General features: G+C 36.7%; 1 protein-coding gene across 4 annotated transcripts in view; it reads left to right on the top strand.

The window, feature by feature from the left end:
* GHR (growth hormone receptor) overlaps positions 1–22438 on the top strand; it is a 163392-nt gene extending 140954 nt beyond the window's left edge. For 3 of the 4 annotated variants that reach the window (XM_051804776.1, XM_051804777.1, XM_051804775.1), the window contains 7 exons: positions 6100–6229; positions 8360–8520; positions 9484–9662; positions 14348–14516; positions 16578–16668; positions 19342–19411; positions 19669–22438. In XM_051804776.1, the coding sequence (XP_051660736.1) occupies positions 6100–6229; positions 8360–8520; positions 9484–9662; positions 14348–14516; positions 16578–16668; positions 19342–19411; positions 19669–20631 (1763 nt within the window). In that variant the 3' untranslated portion in view covers positions 20632–22438. The remainder of the gene's footprint in view (positions 1–6099; positions 6230–8359; positions 8521–9483; positions 9663–14347; positions 14517–16577; positions 16669–19341; positions 19412–19668) is intronic. The other variant, XM_051804778.1, reaches the window with a different exon arrangement.
* Positions 22439–22682: the final 244 nt, after the last annotated feature.

Raw genomic sequence — 22682 nt, 5'->3', positions numbered from 1 at the left:
ATAAGCATTTAAGAGAGAATTGGAAATGGGTTTGTTACATTAACTGCCTGTCATTTACAAATACCATGCCCTTTGGTTCTGCTTCTCTTTATTTGTTATATATGAGGGCAGACCAGTAGATATGGCTTACCTGTAACAGAAATCACTTGATTCCACCACTGCATATGGGAGGGCATGATTTGGAAAGCCAATGCCAAATACCATGGAACATGGCACATGGCCACATCCTCACTCATCCCTGTACTGTCTCATTGGCAGTAGTACTGAGTAGTGCTGCGTCATTGTTCTTCCCTCAGTCCTGAGATTTATTTATTCAGTTTTTGTGTACTATACTTATGGACCATGTCAGTGAGTCATGTTGATTTCTGTTCTGTGGACGCTTAGTAGCACAGAGCGTGTGGGAAACCAGCACAGCCACTGGACTTCAGTGCTGTGGAACAAGTTCTGCTTGTATAGGCTTTTATGCTTTTAACTGGATCAGTCTCACTTGACAAAAGAAGGAAGAAGTTTTTTTTCTGAAAGAACAACCTGAGTATTAGTTATCTGTTTTGCAGAGGTGCCTACATAATATATGTTGAGGTAGAAGTCACTAAACTAGTCTTCAATACAGAGGTAAAAACTTACCCCTGTTTCACTCTCCTCCGCAAAACATCTGCATTTATTAAGAACTGTTGCAATATTTAGACTTACTCCATGGGCAAAATATTCTGTTATGCATCATTTCCCTTCAGTTTTCACTGTGATATAGCATATTAGTGTTGTTAAGCTTTGTTTTGTTTCTGTGGAGTATTTTATGCAAAAGAATCTTATTTTTTTCTGATATGAAAGAAATTTTATTCTTTTCCCCAAAAAGTTGTTCCAGAACTTTACTGTTGGTCCTTCCTGGCCAGGCTGTATTTATTGCAAAAGCTGAGTCAGACTAGCAAGCAACTTGATGAAGTGGCTTCATGATGGTTGTTGTCTCCCTGTACTGCATCCCTCTCTCTGTGTATATAATGTACACAATTTATTAGTACAAGGCTGTAGCTATTTAAAATGTCATTCACTGACACCAAATGTGGTTCATTTTGCTGCCTGATTTAAATGAATCAGAATTTCCAGATAGCAGAGAAATCAACCCGCTCTTATTAAATTGCCCAACCTTTGATGAGCTTGGTGGATTCAGGAGCAGGACCTGAATTGGTAGAGCATTCACTTTCAATGTACAGATTTGAGCTACAGAAATAACGCTCCAGGTCTTCATAGCTGTTTTCAATTTAAAATGTAATTAATTTCCTTCTTTATGTTGCTATTTGTATCTTCTCTATTGCACTCTAGCAATAATGCGATGTGTATGTTTTGAGAGGAAGATATATGCTCTTGCATGAAGTTTCATCTGTCATTGATCTCCATCTTGGAACATGTTATACTTCTTCAAGTTTGCTTTAGTTTCGATAGGTGTAGTAAGTTCTGATAACTGACAATTCTACATAAACCTTCTAAAATTACCACAACCAGAAACATCTTTTGTTCAGCAAAAATACCTCCTAATTTTTCATTTTATGTTTAGTTAGCTTGATTTTTGTGGATCGGTAATATCCTCATTACTCTTTCACTACCAAAGTCCCTTATTAGTAAGTGACATTTCTGTACAAATTGTGTACTCCTCCACTGTTGTCCCCACAGGAGTACTAGGAATCTGGTGGCAGTAGGACTTTCCCTAAGATGATTCTAAACTGGTTTGTTACACCCCAGTTATAAACTTCAGTCCTTTATTCTTCCATGCTTAAAGCAAATTTTATGAGAGGGACTTAGCCTTCTGCCAATTTTTTTCATGTTTTTTGCTGTTGGATCTGCATATTTGGCTAAGCCATTATCCTGAATGAAGCGAGTGGTTTTATTAATGACAATTTGACTGGAACGTACTGGATGGGGTAGGAAAAGAGCAAGTGTGTGTATCCATGCTTGTTTTGCTCTTCTAGTCTATTTAAAATCTCGGTTTGATGGCCTTTACTTTCAATACCCTGCTGCCCTTATGCCTAAATGCATTCAGCTGAGCTGTTGTGTTCAGTTATCACATTCTGGTACAGTTTGTTCAGATGGAGCTCACACGGGGTACAGTAGGTGCTGATAATTGACTTGTGTGAGAAACAAGCAATTCATGAGATCTACTCCATGAGTGCCAAGCCTTATACAAGTCAATATGATAAAATTTTCTTCAGTCAGTCACAAAAGCCTGCGGTTTTGAAGGCTGGAAACTTGACACAAAACCTGGAAACAATCATAAGATAATTTTTCTTACAGGTGGTCATTATATATATATATATATGTATGTATTATACGTATTTATTATGTATTTATATATACACCAGTATATCAAGAGTACTGAACCCTAACAAAAATATTCCCTGCTCGAAAATTCTTTATCTGTTGTAGGAACGTCTGTGACACAAAGACTTAATTGTCCTGTCATGATGCAGTGGAAAAGAAATTGAGACTTGGGGATACGTTCCTCTGACGTTAGAGTGTTAGAGACCAAGTCTTAATCTGTGTTCTGTGTGCATTGCTCCTCTCCATTGTAACTGATTGCACTTCTGGTTGTGCTATGATCCATTTTTGTAGAAGAGTTTGTACGCCTAAAAGGGTGTATAAAGCTGGTGAATTCAACAGAATTCAACAGAATTAATTATTAAGACGTCATAGAGCCTATATCTAAGATTCTACTGGACCTCTCAAAATTTAAGTTCAATTCATCATGTTAAGAAGTGACAGTGTGACTTTATTTACCTCTGGAGATGAGAATATGGTCTGCACAGGCTTTAAATATTGTATGTCCTACCTATAAATACAGCTATAAATACATCAACAGAAATATTCTAATTTAGGAGGGTTTTCCAGTATATAATTTTCTCAAATTCTTAATCTGTTTCAGTAAAAATAACTATATTTGCATAACTGAGGATAGAAACAGGAAAAGCCACAACATGTACTGCATTACACACTATCTGTTTATAGAAGAAAGGAGAGACTCTTGTCTTCTCAATTATAGGTATTATGCAATTGATGCAATTTTACTCAGGTCTTTGAAGTAAAGGCAGAAAATTTAATTTATTTTTGGTTGGTTGGTTTTTAAATAATTTTTTGATTTTCAATTAAATAAGGAAGTTCAAGATTGAAAGCTGGAACACTCACACTTTTAAAAAGCTATAAATATAATACTCTTCTTGAATCTTTTATTCTGTTTTATTTCATGTATGTTAAACAGTTTGCTATTTTATGATCACATGCTGTTTTTAACAAAGACTACTACCACATGAAAATTGTTTGATGAATGATATAAAACTGTGCAAAAGCTCAAATCAAAGCCACTTAAAAGCATTTTGGAATTTTGCTGAAGCTGTCAAATACTGAATGCCATACCAAAAAAATCAAGCACAACAGTAAAAATGTTTGGTTTAATATTTTCCAAAAAAGAACAGTGCAGTTTTTTCCATTTGCTGCAACACCTTATTTCAAAATTTGTTTGAGTTTTAAAAAGAAATTTATTTGAAGGTCAGTTGAATAGAACACGCTGGCTAAGAAGAAGAAAAAAAACCAACTTTGCCTAAATCCTTCCAATGAAACTTCAGTTATTTTAGGTTGACAAGATGAATTCTAAATGCCTAGGGAGTCAGGTGGTAGGGGTAGGTGAAGGCCAGAGAGGTGTAAGCCACTCAGCTTGTGAAATCTACTTACATACATATGTTCAGGCCTTGTTCAGTGTCCAAAATGTAAAATCAGACAATTTTATGGGATAAGCAAAACAGAAATTCATAATATTCATGTATTAGTTATTGCCTGATGTGGATGCTTGTCAGTGTATAATATAAAGCACACAATTTGAACCATTAAGCCCAAGAAATATAAATTGCCAAGGCATGGAGCAGCTGTGTCTGTCTGAGCCAGGAATAAAGAAGTCAACATTCAGGAAGGCCACAAAATCCTCCTTGTGTAGGAGTAATCACATAGTGCTTGTGGATAACTGTAGCTTAATACTTTCTCTGACTGTGAGGATAAATATTTTGTATCAAGTATTATCATAGAATCACAAAATGGTTTGGGTTGGAAGGAACCTGTAAAGGTCCACTAGTCCAACCCATCTGGAACCAGCCAGGACATCTTCAACTAGACCAGGTTGCTCAGGGTGCAGTGCAGCCCGGCCTTTGATGTTTTTTAAGGGTGAGGCATCCACCACCTTGCTTTAAAGAGCACTTTAAAGAACTCTCTGGCAACCTGTTCCAGTGTTTAACCATCCCCCACCCTCATCATAAAACATTTCTCTCTTATATCTAGTCTGGAATTCTAATATTCACAGTTGTGATACTGACAAAACATTTGCAAAGAATTTTGCATCCAGGATCCATGTTGTTCCCTGACCATGGTTCATTTCACCACCCATAAACACCTGACTAACATCTACAACTGAAGTGCCTTTGGGAGAAATTTTCGTAAATAAATTCTCCTATTTCCCAGATAGACAGTGAAGAGAGGTGCATGTGCCTTTGGTCTTCCTTTGAAAGCTTTCCAAGCCAAATAGGGAACATAGGCATTAGATGCTTTGTGCTGGTTTTGGCTAGGGTAGAATTAACTTTCTTCTCAATGGCTAGTATGGGGTTGTGTTTTGGTTTTGTACTGAACACAGGGTTGATAATACAGAGAGGCTTTCGTTATTGCTGAGCAGGGCTCACCCAGAGCCAAGGCCTTTTCTGCTTTTTGTGGTGCCACCCTGGCATGGAGACTGGAGGTGCATGAGAGGTTGGGAGGAGACATACCCGGGACAAGGGAAGAGGGGAGAAGCAGGGGATGTTTGAAGTGATGGTGTTTATCATCCCAAGTAACCGTACACGTGATGAGGCCCTGCTCTCCTGAAGATGGCTGAACACCTGCCTGCCCATGGGAAGCAGTGAATTAATTCTTTCTTTGCTTGTGTGTGGCTTTTGCTTTCCCTATTAAACTGTCTTTATGTCAAGCTAGTTTTCTAGCTTTTTACCTTCCAGTTCTCTCCCCAGTCCAGCTGGTGTGCGAGTGGGCAAGCACCTCCATGGTATTTTCATCTCCAGCTGGGGTTAAACCATGACACCCTTAAAAATCAGGAAAAAGTCAAGTCTTTACTTTGAAAGAGTGAGTCATACTTGCAACTTCTATTTTTATTTTTCTCACAAGGGTCGATGAGGCTGACTTATTGTAGCAGTCATTTTATGGCCTAATATCATTTCTGTTCAGACAAAGAACAGAAATTATGGATATAGAAACAACACGTGGCAGCATGCTTAGAGCTGCCCTTATCTCTCTCAGAGCAAGGTTATATCCACATGAAATTATATCCACAAACCTGAGCTCAGCTCAAGGTAGCCACTGTCATGAGTAGACATAATTGTGAAACTCCAGCTGGGTACATACTAAGCTGTGGTTGGTCTGATACAAGCTCTGCAGTACCACAGTTTCTTTAAAGCACATGCGGGGCATATCAAGTCTGTCTGTACTGAACTAACCAAAACCAGGGTGATGGTCCCGCTGTGCTCAGCCTTGGTGTGGCCTCACTGTGTGCAGATCTGAGAGGACTGGTGTGACAGGGCACGTGAGAATGGTTCAAAGCTACACCAGGGCAGATTTGGACTGGGCATTAGGAAGTGCTTCTTTCGGTGGTCGTACTCTGGAACAGGCTTCCTAGAAAGGTGGTCGATGCCCCAAGTCTGCCAGTGTTTAAGAGGTGTTTAGACAGTGCCCTTAGTAACAGGCTTTAAATTTTGGTCCCTTCCGTCTGAAATAGTCTTTTCTATTCTATTCAGCTACAGCTATAGGACTGGGAAGTCCTCATGCTGTCTGTCAGGCTGTGATACTAACACTTCTACTCTGTACAAATGAGAGCTTGACCCATCTTAAATTTGGCTTTCTGCAGGTGTAGTCATCTACATATATGCACATAAGAAGAATTTAAATCTTGCCTGATTGTACATAATGGATTGGAAGAGAAGTTAATTAATCATTACAAATGCTGAGTTTCATTTTAACAGTATGTTAGTCTGGCGTATGGATTTGTTTAATGTGTATCCTTCTGTCCCCTGCCATTTTTCCTGACAGACCTTTTGCAGTGGCCACAAATCAGCATTTGCAGATCACCTGAAATGGAGACATTTTCATGTTATTGGACTGATGGAAACTTTTATAACCTCACTGCTCCAAGAACAATACAACTATTGTACATGAAAAGGTAATAAAAACTGAAAGAGGAAATGAGAGAGAAGTCATTTATTTTGCTATGCTTCTTAGCTTGTTACTGTTTGCTATGATATGAGCCGTGCTGTTTTTAAGAGCATAAAACTATGTTTTAAGTGCATTTTGCTCAATGCCAGAATTTATTAATTATTAAGCAATTTGCAGGAACAAGTGTTATTTTGCAGGTAATTAGGAACACATTCTTATTAAATTTAGGTCCAGGTTGCAGAATCTAAAACTGAACACTTGGGAAAGGATTTTTTAATTGGCAGCTTCAGTTTGTTCTTTACCAACCTAACTTGCTGAGATTCCTTATATCTGTGCACCAGTGTGGAGGTTGGATATAACTCCTTTCAAATTTTTATTATTTTTTTATAAAGTTCCCATTGATCAATTGCTGTATTAAAGTCTGAATGTGCAGGTCCAGATGAAAAGGCTGCTCCAAGACTGGGGATTATGTTTCATTGAGCCCTGTTCAATTATCATTCATGTCCCACTTAAACTTTTTTGATTATCAGGTTGTTATAATGATTATCCTGAAAGAGGACATAGACATTACCAGTAATGGCTATAATGAAAACAGGCCTTTTGTTCACAGGAACAGGGGGATGTGGGTTTCTGTTCCCTCTAATGAACAGAGTTTCAATCTTTTTGATCTACCCACACTTTGTGATCATGATGATACATCTGCATAGCAAACTTGAGCCTAATGGCAAGGCCAGCTTTCTTCATTACTCTTCTGAGACCTCTCAGAAATCATAAAATCAAAGAATGATTTGGGTTGGAAGAGACCTTAAAGTTCACCTATTTTCCAACCCCTCTGCAATGGGCAAAGACTCACTATTTAAGTGTAAATGTTTGGCTGACATATACCATGAGATTACAAACTTTAAAAATCAATTAAATTAACTCTACAATAAAGCAGTACCAGGTACACATGTTTGTCCTAGAAATTAGAATACTGCAATAAAAGATGTGTAAAAATATTTCTGCTTCAATGTGCAAGCTACAGTTAAGGCTCAGGACCTAACTCTGTCATCTAAACTAGTGTTCTGCTTACAGAAGCCATAGTATCTAATTGTGTACACCTTTATCAAGTCCTGAGTCTGACAGAGTTGCAGCACTTTGTTCAGAACAGTGTCTGGTCTCATCAGCTAGGCACAAGACCAGTGGCAGAAATGCTTCCTACTCATTTTATGTAGCATCTGCTTTTTTAGTTTTTAAGCACCTACTTCAGTACTGAAGGCTGCACTTGGCTTAATTGATTTAATCATCCTTCTGTACAGCTTCAATGGCTCTTAGTAAGAATAGGCATTTATGGTGCACATTTTTTAACAAACCAAGACAGTAATTTTTGAAAAGATAGTATCAAGATAAAAGCCAGCAGCAGCAGGTCTGTTCACCATGAGATTTGTTTTTCTAAAGTGACTTCAGAAATGCTGAATAAATGTCTGTTACTTGTCTTATGGACTATTCCTAACAATTTAGCCGTTCCCATTTCGCTTTAACTGAAGACTTTTTTGAACCTACTGAGTAGTTTAAGCTTGACTATTTTAAAAATGATGCTATCTCAGTCTGAGAGTTCATGCTACTCTGTATAAATTCTGCTTTGTCTTTTTTTAAGAGCTGAAATGGATATGATATTTCCTGCTGCAATTCTTTTATTTACAAAGAACATTTATGAATTTTTGAACAAAGTCAGAAAAAAAAATATAAAAGGTTCTTGCTGGTAGTTCCAAGCTTGTGTTTTAGAAGTTCTGTAGGTCTTCCTCACTCACAGCACTGTGTTTCTCTTCTTTCACATCCTGTAGTCCTGAGTTGGTTCGTGCTAGGTCTCCTGCAGCATCCACCCTCAGGCACTTTCCCAAGTGTGAGTGATCAGTGCTCTTGGAAGCAGTACCCAAAGCTCAGAAATGCCACTAACAGTACATGAGTACCTAAACTCAGTTGTTCAGGTTGCTTGCAGAGTGGTTTTGTTATAAATCACCATCAATATTAATATGTTTTTCTTACTTTTATAAAGGTTACAACTTTTAACAGTGTGTCTTGTAACATCTACAGTTTGTCCTGTGTAAGATCTGTAAACCTCTCTCTCACATATATTACGTTTTTGTTGTCATTCTAGTATTGATGAGGACTGGAAAGAATGCCCTGATTATATCACATCAGGGGAAAACAGCTGTTATTTCAACGTGTCCTACACCTCTATTTGGGTACCATATTGTGTTCGGCTTGCCAGTAAAAATCAAGTATTTGATCAAAAATGTTTCAGTGTTGATGAAATAGGTATGCTTCCATTATGTATCTTACCTCTATAAGCTTTCACATTATTCTTACTGTATTTAAATTTTGCCTCTCAGGAAAGTTAGTATCTAAAAAATATGGCATATAGGAAGGGATGTGATTTTGTAAGGTCTATGATGTGATCCACACCAGAAAATATTGCCCAGATTGGAAAAAAGCTAAAAGGATAAAAGCAAATATGTGGTTTCTTTTTCTGAATACTAGTGGTCTCTCAAATATGTGCAAGCTCAAATGAGCTTGCCTTTGCTGTCACACTGAGTCTTTTCTAATGGATGCTACATCTCCTTGTCGAGCAAGGATGGTGTTAAAACCTTGATTCTGCAAAGCTCTGGAACCAAAACAGTTTTTGTTCCTGAATCAACATTAATATACAGAAACAGGATGTTTAGCATTTCTAAGCTAGAATTTCTGTCTATGACAATAAGAATTATGACTGTCTGGGACTTTGCAGATGTTATTGCTTGTTCAGAGTGTATGCATATGCAATTAATTTATTCCTACAAGTGACTAGAATACCCACTGCTTTCTTTTATTAAGCTGAACAAATATAGATCAATTTTGTCAGATACCATAGTTTTTCAATGTACTTCTATATTAGTTATCAAATGTCTTTCTGTGTTATTCCAATTATTGTTTTTATTTCTATTCAGAAGTCTAGATTTAAATTTTGATGGAGAATCGTTTATGTCTCAGTGATTAATAATCTGCTATTCAGAAATATATTTTAATAGGTAATACATTTCTAGTCTGCTTTATTAGAGCATGCCTACTGCCAATGGCAGGGTACCTTCTTGTTACCAAACCTACAGGGATTTTGTCATTGACTTTCATTAGATTTTAGGCAGGAAATACATGGTTAATATGTTTTTTAAGTCCTGAAATCATTTAACAGTGTGTAGTGACTTCACATTGAAAACTTCTATTCCAAATACTCTGTTTAAACAGTACTACCTGATCCCCCTGTCCACATTAACTGGACTCTGCTAAATACTAGTCAGACTGGGATCCATGCGGATATCCAGGTAAGATGGGATCCACCACCAACAGCAGATGTTCAGAAGGGATGGATTACTCTGGAGTATGAATTGCAGTACAAAGAAGTTAATGAGACAAAATGGAAGGAGGTATGAAGCAAATATTTATTATACAATAGTATAATACAGTGCAGGCTTGTTCTCTCCCTGACACGTTTGTACCACTATAGAAAACAACAGGTTTGTAATTGCTAATTAGATTATACCTCAATTCTCAAACAATATGACCATATTTTTTCTGACATTTTTCTAGCAAATATTGTAACTTAATGTGTCAAGGTAGTTGGCATGCTGGATAATAAAAAACCTGAAACACTTGTGTTAGATTAGAAAGTATAAAAATAGTCAAGAATAGTCAAGTATAGAAATATGCAAGTTTTCAAGGATAAAATATTTTTCTATTGTTTTCTGAAACTTCAACTATTTTGAACAGTGCATGGTTTTTTAGTAGTTGGAACAAGGAATATTTTGATTGGAAAATGTCACCACATCTGTCCAGATTCTTCAGAGTCTTTACAGTAACTGTAAAGTTTCAGTATTTATAAATATCATTTCAGTAGAATAAAAAAGAGAAAAAAAAGGATAGCAAAGCTTTGAGTTGCAATTTAAGATTTGATACAATAAGCAAATAAAAGTAATTCAACATAGATAAGATGTACAGATTTTATACCAGATAGTACGGGGAAATTTGTGACTATATGGATAGTCTATGAAACTATAAAGTACCTATCCTCCAAATCTTTTAAGTTTTATTTTTGAAAATCACTTAACTTTTCATGTATTTAGTTTAAGTTAGTTTTTTTGTTACAGGGAAGAAATTGTACCCATCTTACCTGAATGCATGGGCTAAATACCATTGTGTTGTGGTGTATTTGCATATGGAGATCTCTTCTTTGATGCAGTAATAACATCATTTCAGAGCATAATCCTTCCTTTGCTTTCTTTTTAATATGAATGAGTTAACTGAAAGAAAGCAGATAATACTGTTATGAATTTGTCTTAGTCTACAAAAGGCAAATTTACCAGTTGAAACATAGTCAAACTGTTTTGCTTGCCTCTGAAAGACCTTGGCTTCCTCCTCACCTGTGGTTTTTCTCAATGTTAGCATTTTTTCTTTAGTCTACTCCTTGTTAGTAAGTGTACAGCCAAACAGACCTATAATGTCTGTAATTTTTTTCCTAATTCATGTCTGTATTTCCCTCTGTACTGGTTTAAGCTGTACTTACTATAACCTATGAAATGAGTTAAATTTAGGCAGTAAATAAATACTCCTTAAGAAGCTGAAATTCTGCAGATTTTCCAAAGCAAGTGTCATTACATCTATCTCTTAAAAAATGCACATTTTTGATGATGTTTTAATAAGCCTTTAGATATCGGTCTTATAAGTACCCTCATAAAGCTATGTTCTTGCTCTAGTGCCATCAATAATTCCAGAATGCCTTCAGAATAGTTCTTTTCAGGAGAGCAAAGGTTTGAAGATCAGTATTTCTTCTTTCAGAAAACAGACAAGGAATTGCTGAATACTATACTTGCCTCAACAAACATACTACTAAAGATTATGTTGTCTTCAGATGTATATGTTGTATGGTTTTGTGCCTTTCAGCTTAAGAGTACAAACATGGCATAATTCCCTGAAGCACTATCAGAGTACAAAAGACAAATTTCTGAACAAATCCTCGTCTGACCTAGGACAATAGCAAATCTATGAATAACAGCATTGGAGCAGTGCTCCAATTTCACTCTTTGCATCCCTTGCTACAAATATCATCTGTAATGAGTGTTGCAGCAGTAAAGAGATAAATGTCTACTTACACATTATCTAGTTATACATGTCTAGTTATTGCTAACTTTTTACACAAAGGATAATCTTTGACTGCTTAAATATACCATAATGCTTTGTACACATAAGTAATACAAAAACTAATTTATAGTACTTAATATTGTATTAGGTCTCTCGTTTGCTGAGACTTGTTTGTAATTTTTTTATATGTTTTGGGACGACTGTTTGATTTTTCAGGTATAGCATTCATTTTTTCAATACATTTACTAATTGAAAATAGATAGTTATTAATTGAAAGAGGACTAAAACATTAATTAGTGAAGTGTTATAACAGTAAGTTATATTGATAAGAGGACCAAAATTATTTTCTGAGAAAACAGAAACAAGAAATCCTAAAAACAATAAAATCTAAACCCTCACATAATGGGTGTTCATGAGACAGAGACAAATGCAACCTGTCTCACAGTTTGAAAAAAATCCATTATTGTTACTAGCTTCTTACTGAGCATCTTTTTAAAATTCTACCCCCTTACCTTGAACTGTTACTCATTACATTCACTAGACTAAAATTCTGTCTCCTCTTGTGCCTGTCCATGTCTTCTAGTCCTGACTAGTGAACCCTGTGAGACTGTTTTGTTTTTTAAACAAGATGTGAAAACACCCATCAGCTGAACAGTAGGGAAGAATGGTGACTTCATAATGGAGTGTCTATGAATGCCAAAAATGTATTTGTCATAAGGAGTCTTGAAAGTCTAATTTTGCTTTAGTTATTATATTTTGGATTGACCTGATCTTTTGACTTATTATAAACAAACAAACAAAAACAAACAAAAAAACCCCAACCAACCCAGGCTCAGATCCACCTAATGTAGGATGAAATTGGTGATCATAGCTCAGTGCTCAATGAAGAAGGCTGAAACAGGGAGGACTCTGCTAGCTCTCATTATCTTTTGAATTTTTGCTGGAAAAATTTCATACTGCAGCCAAGTGCACTTAGGGCAGGGATGCATGGAGTATTAACTCCAGAGCTGAACACCATTGAGTCCATACATCAATGTGGCTGAGAGACAGGGTTTGCTACTCCTAGGGATGAGAAACTCATCTTCCTGCACTGCATTGTATATATAGCCAATGTCTCCCTGTGTTGTTCAGGTGCCCAATCCTGTGTTATTCCTTCCCAGGTTACCTCTGAACCTTTTTCTAGTACTGCCCATCTCCCAGTTCTCACCATTCTTCTGTTAAAGTTGTGAAAGCCATTGTCTTGGTTGCTGTGATGCCTATTGTGCCTGGGCCAGCCTCTGCCCCTGGAGACTCCATCCCAGTGGGCACTCCTGGTGTCCCAGGGGCTCCAGCTGGCTAATGATAGAACGACTGCTCTGCACTCTGTGTTAACCCCCTCTTACAGGGCCAGATTCATGCGGCAGTGCAGTCACACAGCCCAGCGTGACAGCGCGTTTGTCGCGCATTTCTTCAGTATGTCAATCACAGGCATCACTCCCTGTACACTGACCTGACTGAACTGCATGCAGTAAGTCCAGTGGTCTGATTCCAAGCTCCCCTTCACATACTTTAAATGATTTTGCTGTATGCTGTCATGCATTTTTATTAGTTGTATTTTATCATGTCTCTCTCATATGACTTTTACTTGATTTAATGCATGACAAGTGCTATTCATCTATTCAGTTCATGCTGAACTTTTCGCAGTCTGTACATCTTGCTCCATCCAGGTTTCTTTCACAAAGGCTCTAATTTAGTCTGCATACTGCTTTTTCCAAGTGACACCATTATTTGGGATGCATGTAAACCTACTTGTAAAACTTCAGTGAACTGTTTTTTGTGGCTTCATAGCCACAGTGAATGAAATAAGTATATATTGAATTTCCTTTCCAGTGCTTTCCAGTGCTGGATATTCTTCACATGTTAAAAACTTTTAGGGCATAGAGCAGTGGTTCTCCATGATCTTGTGCTCAACTACTAGAAGGGAAAAGCAGTCTGCCTGAGATCACTGCCTCCTTCAAAATCTGCCTGGTTGGCTTTCAGAACACTGGAGTGGAGGCACCAGGGATCAGAGAACTCCACAGATCATAGATACTGTCTCAAGTTTAGATTATGTAGCTACAGAGTATGTTGTTAAAGCTTCCTTCAAATTCCCAATGGCTGCTGATTTCCAGGTGTTTTTATTCTTAGCCCATGGTGATTTTTTGCTGGTATCATCCTTGATTCTGAAGTAAAAGTAGAACATAACATCTGCCATGTGGATTTCTATTTTGAGCACATTTTCCTTATTTTTGTATACTTTTATTGGACTGTTGAAGCTAAAATATGTATTCTTAGAGGATTAATAGAAAAAGAGAGAAATTTCACTTATTAATAAAGACTTCTAATGTGATTACCTAAATAGTTTGATATTCAGCAGTATCTGTGTTGCAGTTAATATAGAAGTTTCGAAGACCAACAATCTGGTGCCAGCTCTCTCACACAGTCTCCATTATCACATTTAACATATAGTTGAAGATTTTGAGACCTATGCAGTGTTCTCCAAATAAAAACATTTGTAACATGCAATATGTCTAGTTAGAACCATTAATTCGGTAGTGGAGATTGCACTACTTTTTAAACTCCTGTGTTATTTTAACAACATTTTTGGCTCTTTGCCATAAGTAATGTTGTGTTATAACAGTAAAAAGTATTTACAACTTGATAAGATCAGTGAGAGATGTTCACACCACCTACTTATGACATGTAACTGGGGGAAGCTGCCTTTCTTCACTTCTACAGAGAGCTTGGATTCTCCACTTTTGGTCCCCTGAATCACAGCAATGCCTGATGACCAGTAGGTCAAAAGTAAATGGTGTGAATTTTCTCTGAACTCTTCTTGTGGTATCCTTACAATTTAGAGTAGCAAAAATGCCTTCAAATTTTCTGAAATCAAGAAACAATGTAAAATTGCCAGTACAACTCAAACAAATTAATCACAGTCCCTCTGTCTCTGTAGTTAACACCCAGGGTCTCAACAATGGTTCCACTGTACTCTCTGAAGATGGGAAGAGATTATGAGATACGACTCCGATCAAGACAACAAACCTCTGAAAAATTTGGGGAGTTCAGTGAAATCGTTTATGTATCTTTTTCTCAACTGGGCAGCGAATGTGTTCATTCTGAAGGTAAGTAAGTATTTTTAAAACTGTGATTCTTGCCTTTTCAGAGTGGGTGTGTGTGTGTGTTTTTTCTCCTTACCATCAATATTGTATGGTTGAATAGCTAGATTACTCAGCCTACTACATGAAAATAATTTGGTGAGATTGAGAATGTACAAGTTCAGAATGCAAGCTCAGAATTAAACTCACCAAGACATTCACAGCTCATCCTAGAGCAAAAATACAGATAGCTTTAAGAATCACACATAACTGCTGTTGCACATTTTACAGAGCATAAAACAAAGTTAAATCTCGTACTTCATCATTTAAAATGAACACTTCAGTAGCAAAGAGAAGAACTGTCACTTCTGCTAAAGTGTTATACTGTTGGCTAAGTTTGTTGGCAGAATTGTGTTTTTCTGATCATCCTGCTACTATGAAGGACAGTGAGTGGTTTTCTGGTTCTTGCTTCTGACTTCTACTTGTTTTAAAGTGCTGTTAAAGACAGAAGAAGAAACAGTCATTGATCACCACATTTTTTCTATTGAAGGAATGAGACAGTGCCTTTTCCTAAAGTGTTCTTGGGTCTGAGCTACTGAATTAACTCTTTAAAATATGAGGTCTTCCGAACATATTTTAACATATTTCCCTTCATTTTCCAGGGTAGTAAAGATGTTAAATAAAACAACTCATAACTCTTATCTTTTAAAACCTTACTAGATTCTCCTTTTTAACTCTTCCTATTACTAGTTTTCTTACCTAATTTTTCAGAAAAACTGATGTTATGTACATGTGGCATCATTTTATTAACCCCATCTGCATTACATTGTCAAGATTTTTATATGAACAAAATTAAAGTCCTATAAAAATCTAGGGCCATCTTACAACCACACTTTTCTTCAGTCACTGCAACTGAGATTCTCCAAGGTGATACTTATCCACACATCTCACACAGCAGTAGTGAGCTGATTTGATTGAGAATTTATTTTTGCCTGTTTTATATATCACCTTAAGGAATACAATTAAACTCTAGGTTTCCATGTATTAAAAATGTAAAGTAGTTACATTCTAATGCAATATTCTTACTTTTTGAAGCAGCTAGGCATCTGCTGGTCTCACTGACATGACAAGGACTTTCTGTTTCTCTATTAAAATAGAGACTTGTTTAACACAGACATATCCATAAAGACTTTAATTCATGCCTGAAAGCACATCTAGTCAAAATCTAAACTTGGAACGCAGGACTCAAACTCGTACCTGAATTTTTGATTTCTTTTTTTTCTGAAAGTTCACTCATGATCATGTGTACAGGTCTAAAACTTTCTGTCCAGTGTTCCTTTGTCCAAAAAAAAGGAGTGAAGTTTGTATGGAAAAGTTGCAATTGGGAACAAATGAGAAAAATCTAAGACTAAAGGCAGAATAAATTTCTTTATGCTTTGTATTCTACAGTGTCAGCTCAAGTATAATGGAATTGCTAGTATTTAAGGGATAAAACATTTCATTTATTAGCATTGTTCTTCATTCCTACTAAATTGCATTTCTCAATTAATTTCTACATTTTTTGATACCACATGCCAGCTAAATAAAAGGGAGATTTTTTTCCTCAGCTGATGATTCACAACATAATGTTCAACCTTTAGAGAAGTAGTATGCTTTTTAACACCACCGTACTCTAGTTTTTATGAGAGAAATATAGTTTGCCTATGATTTAGTGTGCTATTAGTAATGTTCTCTCAGCTTGGATGAATAAGTGTATTATATGCCATCAGGACTACTGACAGCATGTTCCAAGTAGGCAGAATGTTCCTCATGGCTAGTTTTGCTACAAGTATTCTCTTTACTAAGATCTTGTTTAGTTTATAAAATCAGTCTGGTTTTGCCAGGAGTCTCAGTGGAGTATGAAAAATATTGAGAGACCAAAAGCATATTTTTATTTCTTCAGAACATAGAACTTTCACATTTAAGTAACGAAAAATTCCATCAGTTTTTACCACTTTGGGATACTCAGGTGGTAGAAGAGAAGGTTGAAATTAGAGATGCGACAGAGATGCAGATTCCTGATAACACGTTTATGTTCTGTTGTTTCAGAAATTGGGTTTCCATGGTTCTTAGTTGTTACCTTCGGAGCATGTGGGCTGGCTGTAACAGTGATCTTAATCGTGCTGTCTAAACAACCAAGGTAGAGAGTTTTTATTTGTCAGATTTTATGTACCTGTAGCATGACAAAAAAGGTTCTTGAATTATTTCAAATTTGGGGGACTAGGAACTATTTTAAATATTGTTGTCTATTCTTATAAGCTGCATGTACACTGGGGCCTTCTGCAGTGGGAATCTGATTATGTTGAATGCTCCTCTTCCTCTTGCATTGCAGAACATTTTATTCTACAGTATTGACATAGTTGATTTACTTAAGCTTTGAAGGGTACTAGTTTTTTAATCTATTCAAATTTTGTAAGTACTATTTTTTACCCACATGCTGTTCAAAAGTTTCCTACAGACCTGTATCTGTATATTTGATTTTGTTCTTAGACCATTCCACTAATCTCTATTTCATCAAGCCATGGCAAAGAGCTTGAGTCCTAGGGGAATATTTGGTCTCTGTGGATAGACTGCAGCTCCTATAAATAACAGGAATAAAATGAAACAAAGCACAGAACTGTGTTGTTTGTAAAAATTATAAAATGGTGTCATTTATAAAAATGAAACAATCAAACATATAAAAATGACAGTATGGTCTCAAAGTGTATTAATCCCCTAATATGTGGTTCAGGGATAGGTTTTGACAGTATTCAGCTTGGACGTCATACCAGTACTGTTCTAAGCTATGAAACAACACCATGGGCAAGACTAGGGCACACATGCCTGTTGTCAGTGCCTTGTATATACACTTTGAAAGTGAACACTTGGGTGTTCTGCACAAAGGACAAATCATTGAAATTAAAAGAATGTCATGCAGTTGGAGCAGATGTAAAAAAATAATTTAGGCAGCAGCACTCTGCTTTGGTGGAGTTTAATTTCAGGAAACCGCTCCCTGCAATATCATCCCAATCCCAGATTTAAGAGCAAGGCTCCTGATCCAATTCATGACAAAAGTTTGACTTGTCAGAATGGGGCAAGAACAACTCGCATGTGGGACTAGAAACTCACTAAGGTCAGCACACTGAGCAAGGAGTGGCTTGGTCACAGGAAATCCTGAGGGCTGAAGTGTGTCTCTGATCAGAGTTATAAATATCTTCCATGCGAATTATGACTGCTAAAGGAGGCTTTTCTGCACTGAGGACCCTTCACGTGGAATGTTATTCTGAACCCATGAGTCTGTACCCTTTTCTTCAAACTGGAGTATGTGGCAGTGGAATAGCAATGTATTCAGCAGAGAAGCAGGCTGCATAAGTTTTCCATAATGCAAAATATCCACTCGGTTTTCTCCTGATTCTGAAAAGATACCAAGTCATATTTTCCTGGGTTCTGATCTCACAGGACTTGAACGGGACTCTCTAGGACAGATGCCTTAGGTTTAGGTCATTAGAGCTGAGAGATGAAAGCTTGAATTATGCTAGGCTAAGAAAGAAGCAGAGCATATTTCTCCCTTCTGAATGATTTCTCGAGGCAGCAAATGGTAAAATCCTTTGTGTGTTTCATTAGAAGCAATGCCCAGTCCTGTCAGAATAGCTGATTTGTGGATTTGACTGTAAGCCCAAGTCTTAAACTGGTACCCTGATAGCCCAGCCAGTGCACGTATAACACTACTCCTCCAGGGATTGGGTGGAAAATTACTGCATTTCTGGCTCTTATTAGGCTTGTTGGGCAGAACATTGAAGGTCTGCCCAAAAACAAAAAGCAGCTGGGGAGTTTGGAGCTGCCGTTGTTAAGCCAAAGGTGCGTAAATTTCTCTCTAGCACTTCTAAGACTCCTGTGATCCTCTCCAGACCTCACCAAGGTCACTAACAATGCAGCAGAACTAATACGTGGATTTGTATCTACCATTCCCACAGCTCACTTTCTAAAATTGGCAAGTAACCCAGTGTAAAAAGAATGCTGATTTTCCTTTTGAGAACTACAGTTTATCTGTTTGCAGAGAAAGCAGGGAGATAAAATGGAAAGAATAGACATAACCTGTTATTGTTGGGTTATTATTAATGGAAAATCATCCTTCTATTAGGGTGTTGTTTCTTTTTGGGGGGGGAAGTTTTGTCCCCTTGAAGAATAAGGAGTGTGCTGTATGAAGGATTAGAATAATATATATTTCCACAGCACGCAAATGCATAAGCAAGTTACTAGTCCTTTCTCTACAAGGATAAAACCCTGCCTTTATTTCTTGTTCAGAAAACAGATGTGTCATAGAGATAGCAAAATGCTAGCCTAAATTTTTTCAGTTGTTTTTCTGTTTTATTTATTAATTTTAAAGTAATTCACTCTTTACACCAATTCCTATCTTCTGTTCTCCTATTCAGATTTATTGGGTTTATTCAAGGCTGCTCTGTTCATGAAAAAAAATTTGGGGAAAGTCACTGCATATTGATAGTTGTGTCAGGTTCCATTGAAAAGTAGGTAAAAAGGGAAACTATTCACAGAGCTCTAGGAATTTACTATATAGCACTGAATTATCAAAGACTGGACTCCAAAGTGGATTCCCTCATAAATGTGATTTCAACAAGGAAGCTTGCAGAAAATTTGTTTCTTAATTTGCAATGAGAAAAAGCAATAATTCTTTTCATTAGAGATATTTGAAATTGAATTTTCAAACATTTAGGTTTTGAAGTAATTAAGTATAAACGCAATGTAAGCCTGTCTTCTTTCTAACTTCCTAAAAAAAGGACCACTGTCAATTAAAAGCCATAATTTTTTTTTCCAGGTTAAAAATGCTTATTTTTCCTCCTGTACCAGTTCCAAAGATTAAAGGGATCGACCCAGATCTGCTGAAGGTAATACTGAGCTCTAAAATCTACAGTGGGAATATTTGTAGTAGTAGCAGATAACAGTTGTTGTCCTAGGCAGAAAAATTTTGTAGAAGAAAATTCTGACATGGGGTGAACTGCCACATAATTAGTTTGTATAAAATAATGTTAAAGCCCTTTGCAATTATAACATTAGTTATAGTTACCTTTACATAAATTAATATCATAAAAAGTGCAAGCATTTTTGTTATTTTCCTTATAATTTTTTTTTTCTTGCTTTATAGAAGGGAAAGCTAGATGAAGTGAACTCCATCTTAGCCAGCCATGGTGACTACAAGACAAAGCTATACAATGATGACTTGTGGGTTGAGTTTATTGAGTTGGACATAGAAGACCCTGATGAAAAGAACAGAGTCTCAGATACTGACAGGCTCCTGAGTGAAGATCACTTGAAATCTCACAGTTGCTTGGGAGCAAAGGATGATGATTCTGGACGGGCCAGTTGTTATGAACCAGATATTCCAGAGACAGACTTCAGTGCAAGCGACACATGTGATGCCATCTCTGATAGTGATCAGTTCAAAAAGGTTACTGAAAAAGAAGAGGATCTCCTGTGCCTTGATAGAAAAGATGAGGAGGAGTCACTTGCAAGCCTTGCCAACACAGACACCCAACACCGGCATGTGAATACTCAGTCTGAAAACATCCAGCTGTGGCCACCCTTTGCAGAGAGCACTGACTCACTTCGTCCATCGGTCCATCACCAGATAAGTAACCAGAATTCATTGACAAATACTGACTTTTATGCGCAAGTGAGTGATATTACTCCAGCAGGCAGGGTTGTACTTTCACCAGGACAGAAATCCAAGGTGGGGAGAGCACAGCGTGAAGGTTGCGCAGAACAAAACTTCACCATCGACAACACCTATTTCTGTGAAGCAGATGTGAAAAAATGTATTGCTGTGACTTCCCGCGAAGAGGATGAGCCACACGTTCAGGAACAAAGCTGTAACGAAGATGCCTACTTCACCACAGAGAGCCTTACCACTGCTGGTGTCAATCTTGGAGCTCCAACAGCAGAAACCCCAGTTTCAGAGATGCCAGTCCCAGACTACACGTCTATTCATATCGTTCACTCTCCACAAGGCCTTGTGCTCAATGCAACTGCGCTGCCAGTGCCAGACAAGGAATTCAACATGTCCTCTGGTTATGTGAGCACAGACCAGCTGAACAAAATCATGCCGTAGCTCTTATTTTGACTAAGTGTGTGCAGTGTTTCACAGCAGAGAGTCAGTCTGGGCTTGTATGCTGAAACCAAAATGAAGTCTAGAAGTTTCTTGTGGTTCCTATAATTTTATCTGAAATGTTGCAACATGAAATATACATCAAAATATTCCTATCGTGTTCTGTAAATATTATCTATGAATTTGTCTTAAGGCTGTTTTGTCTTGTTCTTGTGGTTGTTGATTTTTGTGATACTAAACATTGAAATTACTATGTTTAATATACAGTGCATTTTGATAAAGCTAAAAATCAGGTGATTTAAAGTCTAAGAATTTAGAAAAAAACGTGCTGTTGGCAGAGATCTTTATATCAATAATTGGGAATTGATCATATATAGGTGAAAACCAGAAGTAGCTTGACTAAATAACACATCTATTTTGATTTATATAAATTAATAAAATATATTTTAATATTTCAGTCATAAAACCATAAATATTTTCTACTACACTACACACGGTAGTTCAATTATGATGACCCATTTAAGGAATGTAATTGTTGCAGTCTTAAAAAGGAGTTTTCTGTTTTATACAAGTTTTGTTTGCAACTAAAAGAAAAAAAAATTTTTTACAGAGCCATTTTATACCTCCAAAGAAACCTGTAGAGAAATTTTGAAATATTGTAGAAACTTAAAGGAACAGATTCTATTACTTTCTAATGGTAGCTACTACAGAAATATACATGCAATTTAAAGTTCTGTATAAAACTTTAAAATATACAAAATATTTGGACAAATTATTCTGTTCTTCATCAGATTCTAGTTAATGCTAATAAAAATATACTTTTTATAAACAAAATATTGTTGACCACAGTATTAAACACTGTGCAACTATACTTTCACTGAACATTTTTGAGAATATGTGAATAAGCTCTGGTGACTTAGCAGCATAGTTTCTGCATGTTTGACCAACTTCTGAAGCCTTTCTACAGCCAAAGGTATCACTACATTTATTAATTTGTGCCACATAAAGTCTTGATTAAAAAAAAATAAATTAAGGACTTCAGCAGTTAGCCAGCAGTTCATTTTTAAAGCTAAAACAGGATTAAAATACTTTAGTGGAACAAGGGGATTAAGTGCAGTATTGCTCAAACAAGATTTTCATTTCTGCAGCCTAACAGCATCTCCTCTGACTGCATTAGGCAGACTTTCAGAAGGAAGGGACAGGAAACTGAAACTTGTTAGGAAAACTTCTCTCTTTGTTAAGAACCTGATGGAACTTTTTGTTGTTTCAGGAGTTACCCTCCTAGGCCATGGTTTCATCACAGCAGGGTTCTTCTTAGAAAGCAGATAGGGACATTCATTTCAGAAGTGTTTGATGTGCAGCAAATGCAGGTCTTGCTTATGATGTCTCCAACTGAACTCACTGATGCTCTTTCTGTGACCAAGTGCTACAGGACTGGGCCCAACTACTGGGTGAGTTTTTTAAGTTTAGCACGTACTTTATGGTAAATGTGCATTAGATATTCTGCTAATTTGCTGCTATATTTTTCTAACAGCTACATTATTTAGTTTCATATAAAATTTCATAGATGGTAGACACTAATGCAAGTAATGCCTCTGTGTTTGTTGGAAAGAAGTTTCTTACTCTGTTTCTATTGCCAAAAATAGTTAAATACCTCAGTCAAACTCAGAATGTCATTTTGGTACTTTACTGGTCACACAAGCCATGATATGCAGGTCAGAAGATGTGTCTTTCAATTTCTATTTAACTTTCCTTATGTTAGTGTTTTGTTGTTTTCTCAAAGTTTAATAAATGTATTGTCTTTGATCTATCTGGACACAATGTGTTTTTTTGTGGATAGTTAATTTTTTTTATGGAAAATAGAGTATTCAGTGAGTATTTCTCATTGAATAAAGTAGAATGTCACTGCCCTTAGTATAGAAATATTGCCTCATGAGATCAGTGTTTCAGTGTTTTCACGATTGATATGTATGTATTTAAAAATAGAAGCACAGACCTAAATTTATAGATGGAGAGACAGGACATGCTGCACTCAGAACTAGCAAAGACATGTG

This window comes from Manacus candei, unplaced genomic scaffold (assembly GCF_025592945.1).
Source record: "Manacus candei isolate 608988 ecotype Guabito, Panama unplaced genomic scaffold, ASM2559294v1 h1tg000061l, whole genome shotgun sequence".
Classification (NCBI taxonomy): domain Eukaryota; kingdom Metazoa; phylum Chordata; class Aves; order Passeriformes; family Pipridae; genus Manacus; species Manacus candei.
This window is presented reverse-complemented; position numbering and strand designations above follow the sequence as displayed.